The sequence below is a fragment of the Quercus lobata genome, chromosome 6 (assembly GCF_001633185.2).
Source record: "Quercus lobata isolate SW786 chromosome 6, ValleyOak3.0 Primary Assembly, whole genome shotgun sequence".
NCBI lineage: Eukaryota > Viridiplantae > Streptophyta > Magnoliopsida > Fagales > Fagaceae > Quercus > Quercus lobata.
Genome location: NC_044909.1, coordinates 51,317,014 through 51,336,056, shown reverse-complemented (window position 1 = coordinate 51,336,056; position 19,043 = coordinate 51,317,014). Strand labels below are relative to the sequence as shown.

The window sequence follows — 19,043 nt, the reverse complement described above, 5'->3', positions numbered from 1 at the left end:
CAAAAAATTTATATTAAATTATCAAAAGAAAAAAAAATTAAAATGAAAGATTAGGTGGGTCCATGTGTGAGTTGGCATGTTAATTTGAGAATGTTGTAAAATTGTTACAACATTTTATTGTATTCTTAGCACTATCCTTATTTTGGTTGAACTCAAATTCTTGAAATTTTCAAGTTAGGAAGTTTAATATTTGTTTTTAAGTCAGAAAAAATAGATATAACTATGTATATCATTTTAATTTTTTTTTTTTTAAACTTCTATGTACGTAGAGTCGTCCCTGGTGCTTTGGGTTGTATAGGTTGCTCATAATCCCATAAAATTGGAAGATTGCAATAGGTTGATGGATCTTGGTCCGTTGGACCATACACACGATCCTCTTAACGAATGAAAGTAAACCATTATGAGATTGTTTAAGACAGTAGGTGCTTGATCACTGGGATGCAGTAATTGCTTATGAAAGTTTAAATAGTGTAAAAACATCCTTGAACGTTTAGACTCTCAATTTATAAATTACCAATTCAAGTTTTATATCAAACAATTAATGTACGGAACATGAAATAAAAGCTTAATACAGAATTGGTAAATACTCTAAGCCAATTAAAATCACATCCACAGCAGAAAATAAAAGGTAAAGATAAAGAGAAGAGAGATGCAAACACAAGGACAACACACGATATGTTATCGAATAGGAAACCGAAGCTCTCGGCGTAAAACCTCTCCGCCGCTCTCCAAGCGGTAAACAATCCACTAGAAAATGTAGTTGGGATACATGAACAGTAATAGACCCTCCAAGCCTAATCTATCCAGTGTACCTAAGCCCTCCAAGCTTCTTGCTCCAACGATGTTACGCCCAACCTATTTCTTTTCTAACTTTCTGGATTCCGCTACTTGACCGTAGTATCAACCAATGTAAATTGGTTCCTTCCTAACTGCTTCCCAGAACACCAAACGGCCCTCTCACAGTAATGGATATGGTGAGAAAATGTTTTGGTAAAATGCCTCTCAAGGATTTAACAATGGAGAGGAAGAGAGTTGAGGAATTTAAAGAGTCTCTTACGTAAAGATTGTGGATGAATCAATCTTGTTTTACTTTAGGGTTTCTCTCTCAAAATTCTCTCTAGAAGCTCTCATTCTTTCATGGGTATAAGGGGTATTTATACTAGGGTGAGAATGGAATGTGAAACATCAGGTTTTTCAAAACAAGGCTGGCTCGCGACTTAACTGAGTCGCGAGATAACAGAACGGTCAGTTGTCCTATTTTATCCTGTAGTGCTCCAGCTAGCATGACGCTTCAACTTCTGGTATGCTTGGCACGTGTGCTGCTTCTAGCGGCTTGAAACCGCGAGTCACCCGCGAGACTCTGTTTTCTTGCACACTCTTGAGCATTCAATACTCTATTTCACTCCCTACCCTTACAACAAACCCATCTAAATACAGAGTTACTAATTGCTGAAATACAAGCAAATTTGGCACGGAATAAAGCCAATAAGATGGTTTATTAAATTCAACCTTACAATTAAGGAAAAAAAATCTAAAAGCCAGAAGAATACAAACTAGTGCAAGGAAAATGGCCATAACAGCTTCTGTGTGTCATATCAAGAGGCTGAGAAACAATTATAAATTATCAACTACAACAACAAAAATTTGATTGAAGAACAAATGGTTAAAACTTAAAAGAATTTTGAAGGAGATAAAAGAGAGAATTGATCACAGCAGCTGACAGAGGTATATGTGTAGTAGTTTAGGTTTAAAGGTAGAGTGAACTCGGGAGTGGCTACTTGATTATTGTAGTATGGTTATGCATGGTTCGCTGCTAGTTGAGTTGGTTCTTCAAGCGCAACTGTTGTAAAGATGTGAAGTATTTTGCAACTAGGAAGCGGGACTGGTGAGCTGATTCTGTCTTTCTCGCTATCAGCATAGTTTTGCAGCTTCCGTGTTGTTGGTATGCTCTGGTTTGTGTGCCTTATTAGTGTGTAGTAGAATTGCTGTTAGATTAGAGTTTGTATGTAGATCTCCAAGTTTTTTTTGGGTGTAATTTGCTAGTTAGGGAGATGTGGGTTTGTCTATTGTTCGTTGACAAAGTGGCGTTTGCAGTTGTTTGTGAAAGCCAAGAGGAAGAAGATGGTAATGCAAAATGTAAAACGATGTCGTTAGTCTTACTATTCTAAAAGAGAAGTAAAAAAAATGTCACATTGATATGTTTTTTTTTTTTTTTTTTGAAGCCACATTGATATGTTTTTAGTACCATATGCACCGTTTCACTAAATCTCCAGATGTCGTTGTATTGCAGTAAAGATTTCTGTCTCACTTAAATGTCAGTGTTTCAGCTCTCCAGGTCTTAAGATTATCTACATTCTCCAGTGAGGGATTACACGTGTAATAGTTTAATTAGTCTTGATGAAAGTTTGTTAAATTGTTGCAAAAACTTTATCTCTCTCTCTCTCTCTCTCTAAATCATATATAGAGACAAAGAACTATGATGCAATTAGATTAGTATTTTTTGCAATAACAGAATTCCTTTTAGTTTGGGAAATTCTTTCAGGTAGTCGCTAGTTTTGGTGTTTTAGACTATGTTGTAGATCATGTTTTTGCTTATTATTATTAATAAATTCTTATTCACCGAAAAAAAAATTGAAGCATTTGACTTTTTATTTTTATTTTTTTTTAGCCTATGAAAAGAGAACTTGAAGTTGTTTTAAATCTCATAATTCATCAATATGGGTTGATATGTGGCGCTTGGGCTGATTCGTGATACCATTTGGGCTAATATGTGGAGGGGGAGTAAGTTTTATTTTCCTTAGGCCTAATAAAGTTGCTACAAATATCTATATATATATATATATATTTTTTTTTTTTTTTATGAAAAGCTACTACAAATATTACTATAGAAGACTTACAAATTGATGTGATATTAAATCTAATTAATGGATTTAAAAAATATAATAAATGAATGTTAGAATTACTTCAATGTAAAGGGTGTAACACATCTTTTTGTAAGGCTTATGTAAGGTATACATTAATCATTCATTTTGTTTAAACCAACTTGAATTTAAGAATTTTTTACTTGGGGTAAAAACATGTTAACCCATACTAGAAGCTACCAAATCAATACAAATGCTAAACCATGTAAAGGAAATATGACATCAACCATCCATAGATAGTGATTACATTGAATCAAATAACAACCATCAGAAAGTTTTCTTTCTAGTTTTACCGTGGGGCAACAAGATTCAAAGAAATTGAGCTTACAATATAAATTTTGAGGGCATTGAGTAGCTTAAATTAAAAATCTCAACATCCTTAGGTGTGATAAAAGACTCAGAGCATTGATCTAAATTCCAAATTTCTCAATAATACTCCTAAGATCCTTGCCATTATTAGATTCATTGTTGTAACTTGCAAGTGAACTAATATCTCTTTCACTATCTCCAGGTGAAACAAAGTTTGCATATGAGAGAATGAGAGTCGAAGGAATGTGCCATTTTTGCCCAAGAATGCCACAAAAATTATAAGCACTTACTATTCTATTTTTTTCTATTTTTTTTTAATTATAGATTTTTTTTAGTGTAAGAATTTATTATGGCAAATCACCTAACTTTTATATTGATGATATCATTAATTAGAGAACTCTGGATTCTGTAAACTTAAGATCTATGTAATATTTAACTTAGTATTTTTTGTTCATCTATTTATTTATTTACTTTCATGTGAAAATATATAGGACAACCTGTAACTTGATCAACCCAACCTACTCCTAACTAGTGTAAGATGATTCGTTTTTACCCTAACTCAACCGGCTCATTTGTCATGTCTAACCTTTTCTAATGTTGTCACACAAACTTTTGAGAGCTCACATTTTTTCATGCCATTTTAATTTAGTTTAATTTAAATGCATGTGTGTGAAATTCCTTTTTAAAGTCATTTTTTAATCCATAAATTAAAATTATTTTTTAGTTAAAATAAATTACCAAACCAAGAGTTTTATAATTCAAATGATTAATGCATTCTTTACCTTCAAAAAAAAAATATCCCCGTTCAAATTCCCATAATTATTGTGTTATCAAATGAAAAAAAAATATTAAAAAAAAAAGGAAAAGAGGGCAGGTACAAGGAAATAGAAACTAGTGCACCAATATTTATGGAAAATTATTGTATATTCTCGGAGTATCATAAATGCGTATTTCTTCCTCTCATATAAATGGTAGGTCCCACTAATTAAATTCATGATGAGATTCACTATTCATATGAGAGAAGATAATATACATTTATGGTATTCTGAGAGTACCTAATAATTTTCCAATATTTAATATGGAGATCGGAGAGGAATTATGTTAGTGCCATATAATTGGACACAACTTTGTATCATAACTCGCCACATGGGGAGATGTGATGGGCGAAAGGTGTGTCACCGGCCACAAGCGCAGAGCATAGTCTCACGCTTGGCACGCTTGGCACAGAGAAGACGCATATTAGACATGACCATTCACGCAAGCAGCGCCATAAAACATCACCCCTCTCAGTTCCTCCCAACTCTCGGTCTCTCTTTCTCAGACCCCCGTGTGTGTATGTGTGTTGTCTTCGTACAGGTCTAACCCATCTCACCTAGCTAGGTACCGCACTCAAACTCAATGTGGTCATCAATAGGAGTTGAAGAACAAACTTGCTTAAATAACAAAACCCAGAGCCTCAACAGCGTGTCATCATCATCATCATCATCATCATCCTCAACCTCAAAATCACCATCATTATATACGTCTTCATCTTCATCCCCTTCACCATTCTCATCCTCCTCTCTCTACAAAAGTACCCCAAGAAGCACCAAGACCATGGAAGAGGTTTGGAAGGACATTGATCTTGCTTCTCTTCAAGATCAAGATACAATCCGCCAACCTCACCCTAGCTCCAACTTTCGCGGTGTGATTCTCCAAGACTCACCATTCTCATCCTCCTCTCTCTACAAAAGTACCCCAAGAAGCACCAAGACCATGGAAGAGGTTTGGAAGGACATTGATCTTGCTTCTCTTCAAGATCAAGATACAATCCGCCAACCTCACCCTAGCTCCAACTTTCGCGGTGTGATTCTCCAAGACTTTCTTGCTCGACCTTTTAGCAAAGACCCACCTGCCAGCATGGTCTCCTCCTCCACCAACACTAGAGAGACTGCTCTCTATGCCGCTGCTGAAGGCTCACTGTTGCCACCTCCTGCCACAGTTTTGAGCTTGAATTCGGGTTGTGAATTTCATTTTCTCGATAACTCTGACCCAGTACTTAGGCCTAGCTCACATTTACAATCACACCCAAGTTCTAATGTTTCTTCTTTCAGTAGCCAATTTGAGGCCCTGGCTTCCTCTTCTGGCTTGCCATCTTCTGCTAAGAAGAGGGTTCCAGAATCTGAAAATTGCTCCGGGGATCGGCGACATAAGCGTATGATCAAGAACAGAGAGTCCGCTGCTCGATCGAGAGCTAGAAAGCAGGAATGTCTCTCTCTTTTTCTCTCTCTCTCTCTCTCTTTTTTTTTTTTTTTTTTTTGAATGTATAAAATACATTAGTCTGTTTGATTTTGTTTACTAAAAGCATGTATTTTTATTTGTGCTTTCTGCTTACAGGCCTACACAAACGAGTTGGAACTTGAAGTTGCTCACTTGATGGAAGAGAATGCAAGACTTAAGAAACAGCAAGAACAGGTGAGTTTTATATATATATGTAAGCACAACCCAAAAATGGTCCCCCATAACTACCTTTTTAAGATTTGTTTACTACTCCTGGCTAGAAGCCTAGAACTATTCATTTAAGCTGATTGGTTTTATTTGGGTGAATTTTGATGTTAGTGTCTTATTGTTTTTGTATAATTTATTTTTTCCTTTCTTTAAGCAGTTGCGATTGGCCGCAGCCGCTCAACTTCCCAAAAAGCACTCGCTCCACCGAACGTCAACAGCTCCATTTTGAGAATCATCAATGCCTTCCTTTTCACAATTTCCCTCTTATACCTCAGCACAGTCCCTTTTGAGTTAGAGAGAAATAGAAAGAAAGGGTATTTATGGATTTCAATGTTTTTGTAAGTGTACCTCAACTCCATATTTATAGTGGTATGTCTTTAGGAAAGAAGGGATAAATGCGTCTGAAATGATAGTGTCTCTGTATTCCTAAGATGCAGGAACTTTGTTTTGGTGGGTCTATGTGTTTGTTTTGTTTGTATCCTTCTCTTGACTTTTTTACCTTTTATTTTTATCCTATTTTATATGTTAAAATTGCAAGTATTTCTTAATAGAAAAGAGAGGGAGAGAGAGAGATTATGTGGAGGTGAAGTGGGGTGAAAGAAAGGACTAGTCATGTCGCTCCAAGAAGATACACAGTGCAAAACAGATGTGACGCTTTTGTTTTGTTTCTTCGCTGGCTATACATATATTTGCTTTCAATATCTTTCCTGCTTCTTATCTTTCCCTGTGAGGGTCTCTTCCTAGTACAATCTTTTCTTTCTCGTTATTATTACAGTCACTGATGCCCTATTTTGTTTTGTTTCTGGTGGCCTTTTCTATCCCGTTAATTTCTGTCCCAGTTCATCCATATTCAAAAGTAGCATGTGGTACAATGTAATAGTAGATCCACTTGTTTCAATTAGTAAAGTTTTTTGTTTTTAAGTCTCTACAGAAACTTAAATTTGAACCGTCTAAAAAACCCATTAATATCTTAATCAGATGACAAAGATAGGATAAAAAAGAAGAAGAGATGTACGTTTGCTAAGAGTATTTCCTTCTTTTTGGCATTGACTCTACTTTATGAAGAGAATTAGGGTTTGAATTCACCCCTTCATTACGACTTGTTAAATTAACTAATTTTTAATTCAAATTGATTTCCAAGTTCATTTCCACAGATTAAATACATCACCGATTAAGCAATAAAGTGTTAAATAAAAGATATAACAATATGGTGACAGTGAAAGTCTCAAGAAAAACTATCAAAGAGAAAAAAACCATTAGGGTAGTTAATTACCAACCCCAAGGAGTATCTACTATTAGAATTGAAGTTGTTGCAATATAAAATAATCTTAACTTGAATTGCTACCTCTAGTAATGACTTACTCACATGACTACACACAGCTTTAATACGGTTAGACTCTTTCTATCATCAATTTTCTACATGAATTCTGTCTATGACTCTTAAGAATCTCTTAAAGGTTACCCTAGTATGGCTGTGTGACTTCAGTCTTGATTTGTACCATTGCAAAAACAACACTATATTTATTATTCTCTAGCAGCTTCTAAACTTGCACGTTGAATAGGTGGAAAATAGGGTTTCTCTCTAAATAGTAAAAGCTTTTCTACCTCTACCAAAGTTATTAATTTTGTTCTGGTGACCACTTCGACTGTCCATTGGAACAAAAAATTTCAGTGCTAATCTATTTTAGCACACCGTTTTAAGAATATTGCTAAAGTTATTATATACCTAAATCTTCATCAAATATTGTTAGAATAATACTAGAGATTCAAACTATTTTATAAAAAAAAATTACAAACTGCTGATGTGGTGACTTATTATTGGTAAATGAAGAAGTGATATAAATGATGGGTTTAGATTTAAACCAATAAAAGGTTGGCCACATCAATATTTTGTAAAAATATTGTAAAATAGTTTATGATTGTAGTATTACTCATATTGTTATGCCATATCAAATTATTAATTAAAAATGAAATAATATACATCTTTAATATCATTATTACATAATGTCTCGCATATGAGATTATGAGTGTATATGTATATTCTCAATAACTTAAAAAAAAAAAAAAAAAATTGGTATGTGAGTAAAGTAAAAGTATATATATATAAAAAAGCGCACACACATTCTTAACGAAAGCAATAATAAATTCAATGGAAAAATGGTTTTAGAAACCAAATAATGATCGGTGTCATATCGATTGAAATCACTGTACCGGTCGTAATTTAGAGGAATTGATGGAAACAGGCTGGAACAGAAGAAAATGAAGGATAAAAAAGAATAAAGGGGTGATTCAAAATGGAAATTTCTGGCCGTTCTAGGCAAAACAACACAGAATTGATAAATTGGCCCCTACCACCTTGTAAAAATTATCCATAATGAGCCTTTTTATAGGTACTTTAATTTGGGTTATAAAAATCCACTTCAACAGTCAACTTATTGTAAAACACGTCAAACCAGAACCATCTTTGCAGTTCTCAATCAGTTGAGACTTGAGATTCTATTGAGGAGGCTATTAAGGTGAGTATTCATGAGACCTAAACTTATATTTTCTTGAGTTGTTCTTATGTCTTTGCCTTGATCTTTAAATACATCAATTTGACACTATAAAACGTACAAATGACTCAAGTCTTACAATTTAAGTTGCAATTTAACATAGTTTGCCGACACACTAACATATGGACCTTACACGAATTATACCAATTTTCTTTTTTCTTTTTTATAGATTTATAGTTGTCTAATTTTGAATCTTGCCGTAGAAATCCCATTTTGCAACTTTTGTTTAACCCTCATCCCAAGAGCAAAACAATTGTTTTAGAATCTAATAGAAAACTCGTAATTTTGACCTCTAGATTTTCTGACAATTAAAAATAAATCTAGAAGCTGAAATGATCAAAATTGCAAATAGTGTGTGCTTAAATCTGACCACAAGATCAAAACTTATAGCCAAATAAATTTTTATGATTAAAATGCATTTTCACGATTAGAATTTATCACATGCAATTATGATTAAATTTCTTTAAATAATTAATTATATGTCATAATTTTATTTGATCACGTTGAACATAAGTGCATGCACCAAATTAATTTGAAAAAAGTAAATTATTTTAGGAAGTTTAGTGATTTTAAATAACTTCTTGAATTTTTTTTTTTTTATAGATCGATAATCATAATGGGGGAAGAGGGATTTGAACAATTGATATTTCCATTAGAAACACTAAGAAGAATTATGGATAAAACTCAAAAGGTACCATTTAACACTAGTAAGGGTAAGTAGAAATGAACTAGCAATACATTTTTAACTCTCATTCCTCCCCACTTTATTTATTTAAGAAAGAGTAAGTAGGAACAAAGTGGAAATACGTTTACCATATCTAAAATACCACGATCTGGAATTTATAGGACAAATGTTTAATTCTACCCGGAAGAGAATATTGTCCTAAATTCCTAATAATTTATTTGACAAATATTTAATTTTACCCGGAATATATATATATATATATATATTCTATAATACTAACAAATCCTTGTGAAGTTAGTCGATAGCGTCGTGATAAAAGGATCTGATGCACGGAATTTTATATTTCCCTTCTCTAACATATTTATAAATAACATTTCCTAAACAAGAAAGAACATCAATTCCGTTGTCGTCCAGCGGTTAGGATATCTGGCTTTCACCCAGGAGACCCGGGTTCGATTCCCGGCAACGGAATTTCTTGTATTTTGGCATCTTCTTTCTTTTCTTTTTTATTTTTCTTAAAGCATCCTGACACATTAGATTTTTTGTATTTTGGCATCTTCATTATTATTATTATTTTTTTTTTTTTCCTTAAAGCATCCTGACACATTAGATCCCTTCTTATCGACATACCTGCCCTTATTGCAGAAACACTACTGTTTATGGGCCCCAGCCCCTCATTCTTTCTTTTCAACTTTGTAGAAAAAGCCCAAAATAAGCCCATCCCACCCTAAGGCCCAGAAATTTTTTTAAAAATTTCGTATTATGGCATCTTCGTTCTTCTGTAGAAAAAGCCCAAAATGAAGCCCCTACCCTCCCACCCTATGGCCCAGACAAATTAAAAACTCGGGCTTTGTCTATTTATTAATTTTGGCATCTTCATTCTACCTTTGCTTTCTCTTTTTCTTTTTTTGATAGGATCACTCTTCCTTTTCAACTTTGTAGAAAAAGGCCGAAATGAAGTCCATACCCACCCCACCCTAAGGCCCAGACAAATTAAAAACTAGGGCTTTCTTTATTTATTAATTTCCACCTGACCCATTTTGAACTTTGTAGAGAAGGAGGCCCACTGACCAAACTCAAGCTCATACCCAAGCCTATCCCATGTGATGCCCATTAATACAAATCTAATGGATGTTTGGCTAGCTTTATTTATTTATAAATGGCATTTGACTAGCTTATTTATTTAAAATTTAGACAAACAAATGATTTTATGTGAATAAATTAGCTTTAAACAAATAATAAGCTTATCAATATATATATATATATATATAACCGAATTAAGAGTCCCATTAGGAATTGGATTTTATTGGAGTGGCGTGGAAGTCTCTAAATCATGTTTGTATGCAATGCAAACTCCTTTTCAGTGAAGGAGGTGTCGACTTACTCTCCTATATATGTATAAACCTACGTGTGTTGCCGCAAACTATTCTTTTGTTACAAACACTTCTTTCTCAAGGTACAAAAATTTCTCTTCATAGCTTTCTCTCTTTAGTTTTTGTATTCTTTCTTTAATAGTAATTTGTGTATGGTTGTGTTTGTGTTTGTGTTTGTTTTTTCTTTAATAGTCCGTGTGAATATATTTCTTGATACTTATGCAAAATCTTTAAAGATGTCTTCATATTCTATGTTTCCTTTTCGTTTGCTATTTCTTGGCTTATATTATAGATTGTAATGTATATATTCATCAAACAATTTAGTTAATTGGTTTTTACATCCTTAAACATCACCTGTTCATGAATGGAGATTCCGTGCAATATATCACTAGGTTATTGTAGAGTGAAATTCTCTCACAACAATTTTGACATTTTGACTTTTTTTTTTTTTTCCATTTTTTTTTTTTTATATCTTTGTGGTGGAAAGTTAAATGAAAAGTTTTTAAAATCTCATATCCAATAGCTTTCCCGTGCATCGCACGGGTTAGCGACTAGTTATTATTATTATTATTTACGTAACCATTTTTATCTCATATTTAAGCAAATAAGCATCGTCAAATGCACAAAATCTATGGACAATTCATGGTAGTATACCCGTATACGTGCAATTTTTAGGAGTTGGTCTAAACTTGGGGGCATTCGAATTAGTCTAAGCCCATGGGAGTCCTTACCAGTTACCACCAAGGACTAATTATGAGCAGTTGTCCCCTATGTACAAGCTAGTAGTGTTAGCAGAAAATATAGTGTATGTATTATATATATATATATTGATTATAATATATTATACCTATCCAAACGGACCAATAAAAAAAATATCGTGTATATTATTTGAATATGATATACAACTGAACCTATACAAATTAATTATCTGAGGTTTAGGTTGTCATCAAGTTATAATTACTTTAAACAGAACATCAAAATTCCGTTGTCGTCCAGCGGTTAGGATATCTGGCTTTCACCCAGGAGACCCGGGTTCGATTCCCGGCAACGGAATAATTTTTGAGTCTATTCAAATTTTTATTTATTTTTCATGTGTATGACATTTCTCCTCTCCTCCCAAATTTTCTGTCCTTTCTTTAATCTTGACAAACACACACAACACAGCTCACCCTCAACCTCAACCAAGCTCGAAATGGATGAGCCTTCCCTCACCTTTTGCGTAACAATATCCGATCCAATCAGCTTATGAGGAAGTTGAGCTGCCTTGAACGTTGGCTGAGCTCTTGGATTACCGATAAGATTATAGATAAAGGACACTTAACTTCTTGAAAACCATTTCGTTTGACGAGTCCTAAGTCCTAACATTTCTATTACATCTTGATTGGTAGAGACGATTGTTCTAGTGCCCTGCACAATGAGGGCAGTTACACCTAAACAGAGTGTTGTTACTCTTTGACCTTTCTTGTTTTCTTAATAAACAGACCACAGATGATGTAAAATGCTATAACCTCTCCTCAACTCCAGTTTCATTTCTTTCATTTGTATTGTTAGTTTTCTTTTTCTATTTTGGGTAGAGAGAGAAGGTGTAGACACCGCATTTTGAACCCCTTACGACTCGAGTCTCCATTCCCCAATAATGTTGGAATTCTAAAGCCCAAGATTGGTTTAGAGCTCAATCAGATTGAAATTGATTTGAGGAAACCTGTTGCACCCATGGGAGGGAGGATCAAACCCACTACCACAGTCCACAAGTCTATAAGCCCATTGGCAAGCTAGGTAAAGTTTTATGCTAAGATTTTAGTAGTTACATTGCATCACACTCTCATAAGTCATAACATTAATATCTACTCACCCTGGCCTTGTCTGTCAAAAATTGGTCACCCTTGACTGTCAAAAATTAGTCATAACATAGGATAGCCCTGGGTCCAGAAATAAATATCTTGACAGAACGATTATAACCTTACAACTAACACGACCATTTTAATTTTCTTGGTCTCACATCAAAAAGTGAAGAACAAAACCGAAACATCAAATTCATCAATATTACTCTGCAAAACATCAAATGGTTCATGTATATGTATATGAACTATTTAGTATCTGAAAAACATGTATATGAACTATTAACACCATAAATTGTGGTTATATTCCTCTCGAAACTGCTTGACAACTGCCTTTTTAGATAACAATACAATACAATATTTTTTGAATTTTAACTATAACCCACTTATTTGATATTTTCAAGACTGGCCACGAGAGATAATTTTGCTGTTATATATGGAAGAAAAATATGAACCTCCGAATAAAATGGCTGGAATTGAAGGCCTCAATCCTGTACAACAGGGCTGGAAATTGCATGTAATTTCATTCTACCAAATATGGCTCAAAATGTCAAATGAAAATAAGATCTATTAGGAACCTCCATCCTGTGCGGAATCCAAAACACAAGGAAAAGTGAGGCAATTAGACAACCCAATGTGTGAGGCAATAACATGTCAATTGGGAGTGATTAGTAAGAATTCTTGTTGAGTCAGTAGAATCTATTCAAGCTGTTCATTGTGCCACATATATATTCTTTTTGATAGGTAAGTTTTGGTCCCAAGGGGAGGGGAGTGAAGGGGGAAGGGAAGTTTGAACAAGTGACCTCCATCTAATGAGGTGTAGTCCTCAACCGATTGTGCCCTTTAGAGTTTCATTGTGGCCCATATATAAAACAGACTCAAACCAGTTCACCTTACCCTTGGATGTAAGAACCACAAGGTTGTATCTCAAGGCATTTGTATAAAAAGTTCAACCCAAGAGAGCCACAAAGAGTGTTCAGAACAACGATTGTGAGGAATTATGAAACAATTCTTCATACCATGGCTACTACAATTCTAAAGGCACAAGTTTAGTTGCTTGAGAAATAATCACGTAGAAGAGAAGGAAAACAGCATTTAGTTATTTAACAGATCAACAAAAATCACCGCCCAAACAAATTTCCCTTGTTTTGGTAGTTCTCTAATACTAAGCACATGCAGCAACCTATGTATAAAACATAATTCACCGCTACTAATGGATAAATCTAAGATTTATCAATAAAAGAAAAAGAAAAAAGCCATTAGCAAACATACATTGTAGAGCAAAATTGCTCATCCCTTGATTTGAGAGAATTTTGGATACAAAAATAACAAGCAAGATAAAATATGTCTTCAACAACTTATCTTTCCAAAATAAACAAGATCACTTAAAGAACAATGATGACTTTCTTGCATAAATGCAAGTATGCAACTGTTGCTTACAAAAATAATTAGGCATTGTGTAATGGCGGCAACAATACTTCTAAGCCTGACAAACATAGTTCTACTTATGGGCCATAGTACATATATTCTCACTATCCAACACGAGCTACCACCGAGCTATTGATTGTTCTTTGAAGATAAATCTGCAGCATCATCAGTTTTTGGCATGTCATCAGCTTCAATTATCTTACCATCCATCGGAACCAAGCAAGGGATGCCATCCTTTATCTATCAGATACATGAACAAGTAATAAATCATACACATAACATTTATAAGTAGAATACATTTCAGACGCATGAAGAAGCATGTTTAAGGTATTAATGTGCGTGTGCCAAAGCAACCATATGAATGCAACATAATTTAGAGATCAGTTTTTGTAGACATTAGTATCACTGGTATTGCATAGCATCAGTTCACAAATGACAAAGGAAACAAAAGGGTTACTTTTGCATTCCATGAAAGTCACGTTTCAACTTGACAATTTAAAAACAGTGGATTTGGAAAATAATTGTCAGTATAAATTGCCAGATATAAATTTAACAACACATCATGATTTGAGCTTTGGAGATATTGTTCAAAACCTCAATAAAAAAAAAAATACTTATGATATAATGGATTTGCAATTACATCTTAAATATGGGCATTTGAAATCTGTTAGAATTATGTGATTAAATGATTAAATTTACCATTTTCTAACTGCTTAAGCTTTTGGGTAATCTATAATTTAATATATAATGAGAGCAGGAGGTCCTAAGTTTGATCACGGTCTCCTACAATCTACCTCTCATTTACCTCACCAATTAAAAAGTAGTTTGAGCCCACACTGGGAGTGTTAGAATTATCCCTAGTGTTAGAATTATGTGATTAAATTTACGGCTTCCCACCAGCTTAAGATTTTGAGAGAATTATTTAAACTCAAATCAATCCATTCAACAGGGGAAAATTTTTGCTATATCATACTCTCAGTAAGTCATTTAAAAGTTAAAAACTAAATATTAGAATCCAAATGTTGATGCAAAATAAACATCAGGTACCAGTAGGCAAAATTTCAAGAAAAGAAACCAAATTTCGGGGAGATATACTATCAAATGACAAGGATAGTTTAGAAAAGTGAAATTGAAAAGAAGGGTAAAGGAAATAATAGAACTCACAGGAAAAGAAACGCCAATGGCGTCACTGATTAGAGAATTTGTTTCCTCAGAATATCTAGAAAGAAACCCAGAACCAAATTAGGCAGAAAAAATTTAACAAACAAAAATCACAAACAAATAGAAATAATATAACCTTAAAGGCTGCTTGGAGAGTGGGCAGACGAGCATCTGAGAGAGAGACTTGCAGAATCCACGCCCCGCATCTTTGAGAAGCATTAGGCTTGCTCTCACCATTTCATTTCCAACAACCTCCCCTTTTTCTCGCAGGGGGTTTTGGGTGCTCAGCTTAAGGGTCCGTTTGGATACAGCTGAAAACTGAAAACTGAAACTGAAAACTGAAAAATACTGTAGCGAAATAATTTTTAAATGTGTGAATAGTATCGTGGGACCCATTTTTAATGAAAAAGTTGCTGAAAAGTGAAATTTGTGGGTCCGTGAACAGTACACGATGTGCTGTGATTGGTCCAAAAAAATTTGAAAAGTCAAAGTTTGCGGCTACTGTTCATTGAACAGTGCATGAACAGTAGCCGCAAACCCAAAACGCGTGAAAAAAAAAAAAAAATGAAAAACGCAGACGCAGGATTGGGCGAAAAAAAAACGCACTCTAATTCAGCAGCGTTTAGAGTCTTAGACCTGCCAAAATTAGACCGGACCTGTTTACGGAGAAAAATATTTTCACAGAACTTTCGTGACAAAGGAAAATTATTATCGCAGGATTGGGCGAAAACGCCCAATCCAAACGCACTCTAATTCAGCAGCGTTTAGAGTCTTAGACCTGCCAAAATTAGACCGGACCTGTTTACGGAGAAAAATATTTTCACAGAACTTTCGTGACAAAGGAAAATTATTATCGGTTTTAATTTAAATATACTGAAATTATTCTTAACATCTTGCTACTTATTATATATATATATATATATATATATATATAAAATCGAAGGCTTTGCTAGCACTACAATTTTTCACGTCAGCATAAAAAATAAAAAATAAATAAAAATTTATAACTCCTCAAAACCCTAGCAACCTTACTCTTCTCTCAAGTTAAAAAATATAAAGCCACGGTTTCTGCAAACTCTCTCTTTCTCCAGACGTAGGAAGTCCTAAAGCATTCAAGATCTACAAAACCCTAGCAACCTTACCCCTCTCTCAAGTTAAGAAATATAAAGCCACGGTTTCTACAAACTCTCTCTCTCCAGACGTAAGAAGTCCTAAAGCATTCAAGATCTACAATGCACGGTATAGATTTTAGCTTATAAAGTTCAACTTTTGTAAGGTTAGTTTGTTTATATATTTAGTCCTTATATTTAGGTTTAGGTTTTAAGAGATTTATATATTACTACTATGTGGCTGAATTTTCCGTGACATCAGTTTTATGTTTTTTTTTTTTTTTTAATTTGTTTTATGTAAGGTTACTTTGTTTACATCAGTTCTTTATCTCAAAGATAAAGTTTTTGTTTCTACCGGAAGAACTATTTAGGTATGTATCCCTTACAAGCACACATGAACTTAAATTGTCTTTTAATATATGCATGCTTTATTATTTTTTAATAGTTTTCTCGTGCATCGCACGGGCTAGCGACTAGTTTGTTATAAAAGTATTGTGAAAATATTGTAGAAATAACATTTCTTAAAAAAAAAATTCCTCACTCAATCCGAGAAAATAAATATTTAGCACCCGTTTGGGTACAGCTAAAACAGACTTGTGTCTGTGTTTTAGCGTTTTCCTTTTCTTTTTTTAGAACATGTACTAGCATTTTTTTGCTTTTCTAGTGGATCCGTTCACTGTTCATAAGACCCACAAACTTCTTTTTTAACAAAATTTTCATTAAAAATGGGCCCCACGGAATTATTTACACATTTAAAAATTATTTTACTACAGTATTTTCAGTTTTTAGCAAAATAAGCGGTATCCAAACACATCCTTAGCATTTACATTAACTCGTGCAAAAATTCCTGTTTATCTATACTATGGGTCTATTTAGGATCCATTTATTTTGTTGAAACTGAAATTTTTTTATTGAATTTACGGTAGATAAAGGTAAAAGTTAGCTGAAATAGTACAGTGAGACTCATGAATAGCACCAAAAAATGCAGTAGGACTCATAAATAGTAGTAAAAATAAACTGAATAGTTAAATAAATTGGCAAAATTAATCATGTCAAATGGACATTATGTATAAAGAGATTCTCCTCTTATATATAAGGGAACTCCTATATATAAGAGGACTCCTAAAATTTAGGACTTTTTTCCTTGCACTTAAAAATAAATTACAGATACCATTTATCTCCAAATTTTATCATTTTTATTTTTTTGAAAAATAAAAATATATATTTCTCAATTATAATAGATGAAAATTACTAACTTTTACCCAAAAAAAATAGAAGAGTCTTTGAGTACGCATGTGAGCACATGCTCAAAAGCTAGTTTTAACATAAGAATCTTTTTTTTAAGATAGTTACTTTACAAAACACACTATCTATTTTATATTACATTTCTTTAAAATGTTGTTTCTCAAAAAAAAAAATTCTTTAACATGTAATTTTTTCCCTAATTTTTTAAAATTATTTTTCTGTTTTTACACACAATAATTATCATTTACTTTTTTTTTCACCATAGAGATATGTAAAGAAAAAATAAAAAAAACCATGTAAAACTATATAATTATTGTAACAAACTTATAAATTTACATAATTATAGGATAATTGAATATCTTCTCAAAAAAATAATGCAATAATTGAATAGGGGTAATATTAGGCTTTGTACAGTATTATACACCCAGCGATATGAGTGGTGCCCAAACCCTGAAGCCGATATATATGATAAGCTCTGTGTCTATATGTGATGTAAAGAAAGATGTAGGCCGTGAGTCCATCCTTCGAAGGGAAGAGATTTATGGGCATGAGCCCAAATCCAAAAATATGTTGATAAAATATGGGCCTTTTAGTGTTTTAAAGAAATCTAACTCTAAGACCCATTATTTCTTGGTCGTGAAAAGTAGTGTTGATGTGGCAGGGATGGCCCAATAAAATTGTGACATGTGGCTTGTAGAAAACAAATTGACCTGAGCATTTAGAGCTTGTTTGGCCAACCATTTTTCATCACTCATAACTCATTACTCATCACTCAATTTTTCACACCCGTTTGGCATCATCACCCAATTTGCATCACTTAATATTTTTCGCACTATTTGTGGGCCCATACCTGTCAGCCAGTGTAGGTTTTTTTTTTTTTTTTTTTTTTTTTTTTTTTTTTTTTTTTTTTTCTAGTCCAAAAACTCACTGAAGCTAAAAAAAAAAAAAAAACCCCAGAACTGAAGACCGAACAAGTGAAAAAAAAAAAAAAAAAAGTCAAAAGGTGGTCAAAAGTTGCGGCTATGGGTCCCTTCATGTGTGTTTATTTACAAAAATGCCATTGAGTTATGGAAACTGAAAACAGCCTTTGGTTGTTTTCAGTTTCCATAACTCATAACTCAAAAATTAAAGAATTGAGTGATGAAAACAGAGTTATCGTTTGGCCAAACAACCTTTTTGCTATGGGTCCCACCATTTTTGAGTTATGAGTTATGGAAACTGAGAATTGAGTTATCAAATTTGGTTGACCAAACAGCCTCTTAGCTGCCCGAGTCAAGTGTGATCAATTTTTGGCTTCCTATCAACTTTTGCATGTCATGAGAAAATTCACACGAAATAATGAAAAGAGGAGAAGAATATTCATCTTTTGTCTTTCACTACAGAAATTTTCCACTATATTATTTTTTTGACACAGTTTTAATTACTCTTTTTTTTTTTTTTGAGTAAACTAATTAGACATTATTAGTAATTGATCATTGAGTATGTAAAATTAAGTTTGTTTTATATACCATCTGTTGTTTCCGCTTGCCAATAAAAGATTGTCTTCAAAACCTTAAGGTTGAATGTTCCTAATCTCACACACACACACACACGTGTATATATAGAGAAGATCATGTTCAATCGTTCAAATTACATTTGGTATAAGCTTTCATTGAACAATTATTTTGACAAATCAACCATTCAATTATATTATATTTTTATACTCTTCATGCTTACAAAAATATCAAAATGATCGGAGACTTAGTGTGTGTTTGGCAAAAATTAAAAAATCAGCTTATTTTACTATTCAGCTTATTTTTGCTACTATTTATAGCCCCACTGCACTTTTGGTACTATTCATGAGTCCCATTATACTATTTCAACTAACTTTTACCTTTATCTACAGTACTTTCAGCAAAAAAATTTCAATTTCAGCAAAATAAATGGATCCCAAAC

At 33.4% G+C, this 19,043-nt stretch overlaps 2 protein-coding genes and 2 non-coding genes across 4 annotated transcripts; 3 read left to right on the top strand and 1 right to left on the bottom strand.

The window, feature by feature from the left end:
• The first annotated feature begins 4,487 nt into the window (after nt 1-4,487).
• LOC115950568 (protein FD) lies at nt 4,488-6,036 on the top strand. The gene is made up of 4 exons (XM_031067758.1): nt 4,488-4,895; nt 5,055-5,474; nt 5,607-5,684; nt 5,875-6,036. The coding sequence occupies exons 1-4, from the start codon at nt 4,629-4,631 to the stop codon at nt 5,944-5,946; spliced, it is 837 nt and encodes a 278-aa protein (XP_030923618.1). The 5' UTR covers nt 4,488-4,628; the 3' UTR covers nt 5,947-6,036.
• A 3,317-nt stretch (nt 6,037-9,353) lies between these two features.
• Nucleotides 9,354-9,425, top strand: TRNAE-UUC. Its single transcript has one exon. It is a non-coding gene; the product is annotated as a tRNA-Glu (tRNA).
• Nucleotides 9,426-11,308: 1,883 nt separating this feature from the next.
• Nucleotides 11,309-11,380, top strand: TRNAE-UUC. Its single transcript has one exon. It is a non-coding gene; the product is annotated as a tRNA-Glu (tRNA).
• A 2,064-nt stretch (nt 11,381-13,444) lies between these two features.
• On the bottom strand, nt 13,445-15,457 carry LOC115995295 (UPF0434 protein GOX0764). The gene is made up of 4 exons (XM_031119803.1): nt 15,366-15,457; nt 14,891-15,047; nt 14,758-14,812; nt 13,445-13,833 (listed from the first exon to the last, which is right to left on the bottom strand). Exons 2-4 carry the CDS (start codon nt 14,989-14,991, stop codon nt 13,723-13,725), a joined length of 267 nt encoding a protein of 88 aa, XP_030975663.1. The 5' UTR covers nt 14,992-15,047; nt 15,366-15,457; the 3' UTR covers nt 13,445-13,722.
• Nucleotides 15,458-19,043: the final 3,586 nt, after the last annotated feature.

What these genes read in the sequence shown, in the direction of transcription:
- LOC115995295 (XM_031119803.1), bottom strand. Translation starts at nt 14,991, where the DNA reads ATGGTGAGAGCAAGCCTAATGCTTCTCAAAGATGCGGGGCGTGGATTC. An exon ending in CTCTCCAAGCAGCCTTTAAG is followed by an intron (nt 14,813 to 14,890) that starts GTTATATTATTT and finishes GTTTCTTTCTAG; the next exon opens with ATATTCTGAGGAAACAAATT. An exon ending in CCATTGGCGTTTCTTTTCCT is followed by an intron (nt 13,834 to 14,757) that starts GTGAGTTCTATT and finishes TGTATCTGATAG; the next exon opens with ATAAAGGATGGCATCCCTTG.
- LOC115950568 (XM_031067758.1), top strand. Translation starts at nt 4,629, where the DNA reads ATGTGGTCATCAATAGGAGTTGAAGAACAAACTTGCTTAAATAACAAA. An exon ending in ATACAATCCGCCAACCTCAC is followed by an intron (nt 4,896 to 5,054) that starts CCTAGCTCCAAC and finishes CGCCAACCTCAC; the next exon opens with CCTAGCTCCAACTTTCGCGG. An exon ending in GATCGAGAGCTAGAAAGCAG is followed by an intron (nt 5,475 to 5,606) that starts GAATGTCTCTCT and finishes TTCTGCTTACAG; the next exon opens with GCCTACACAAACGAGTTGGA.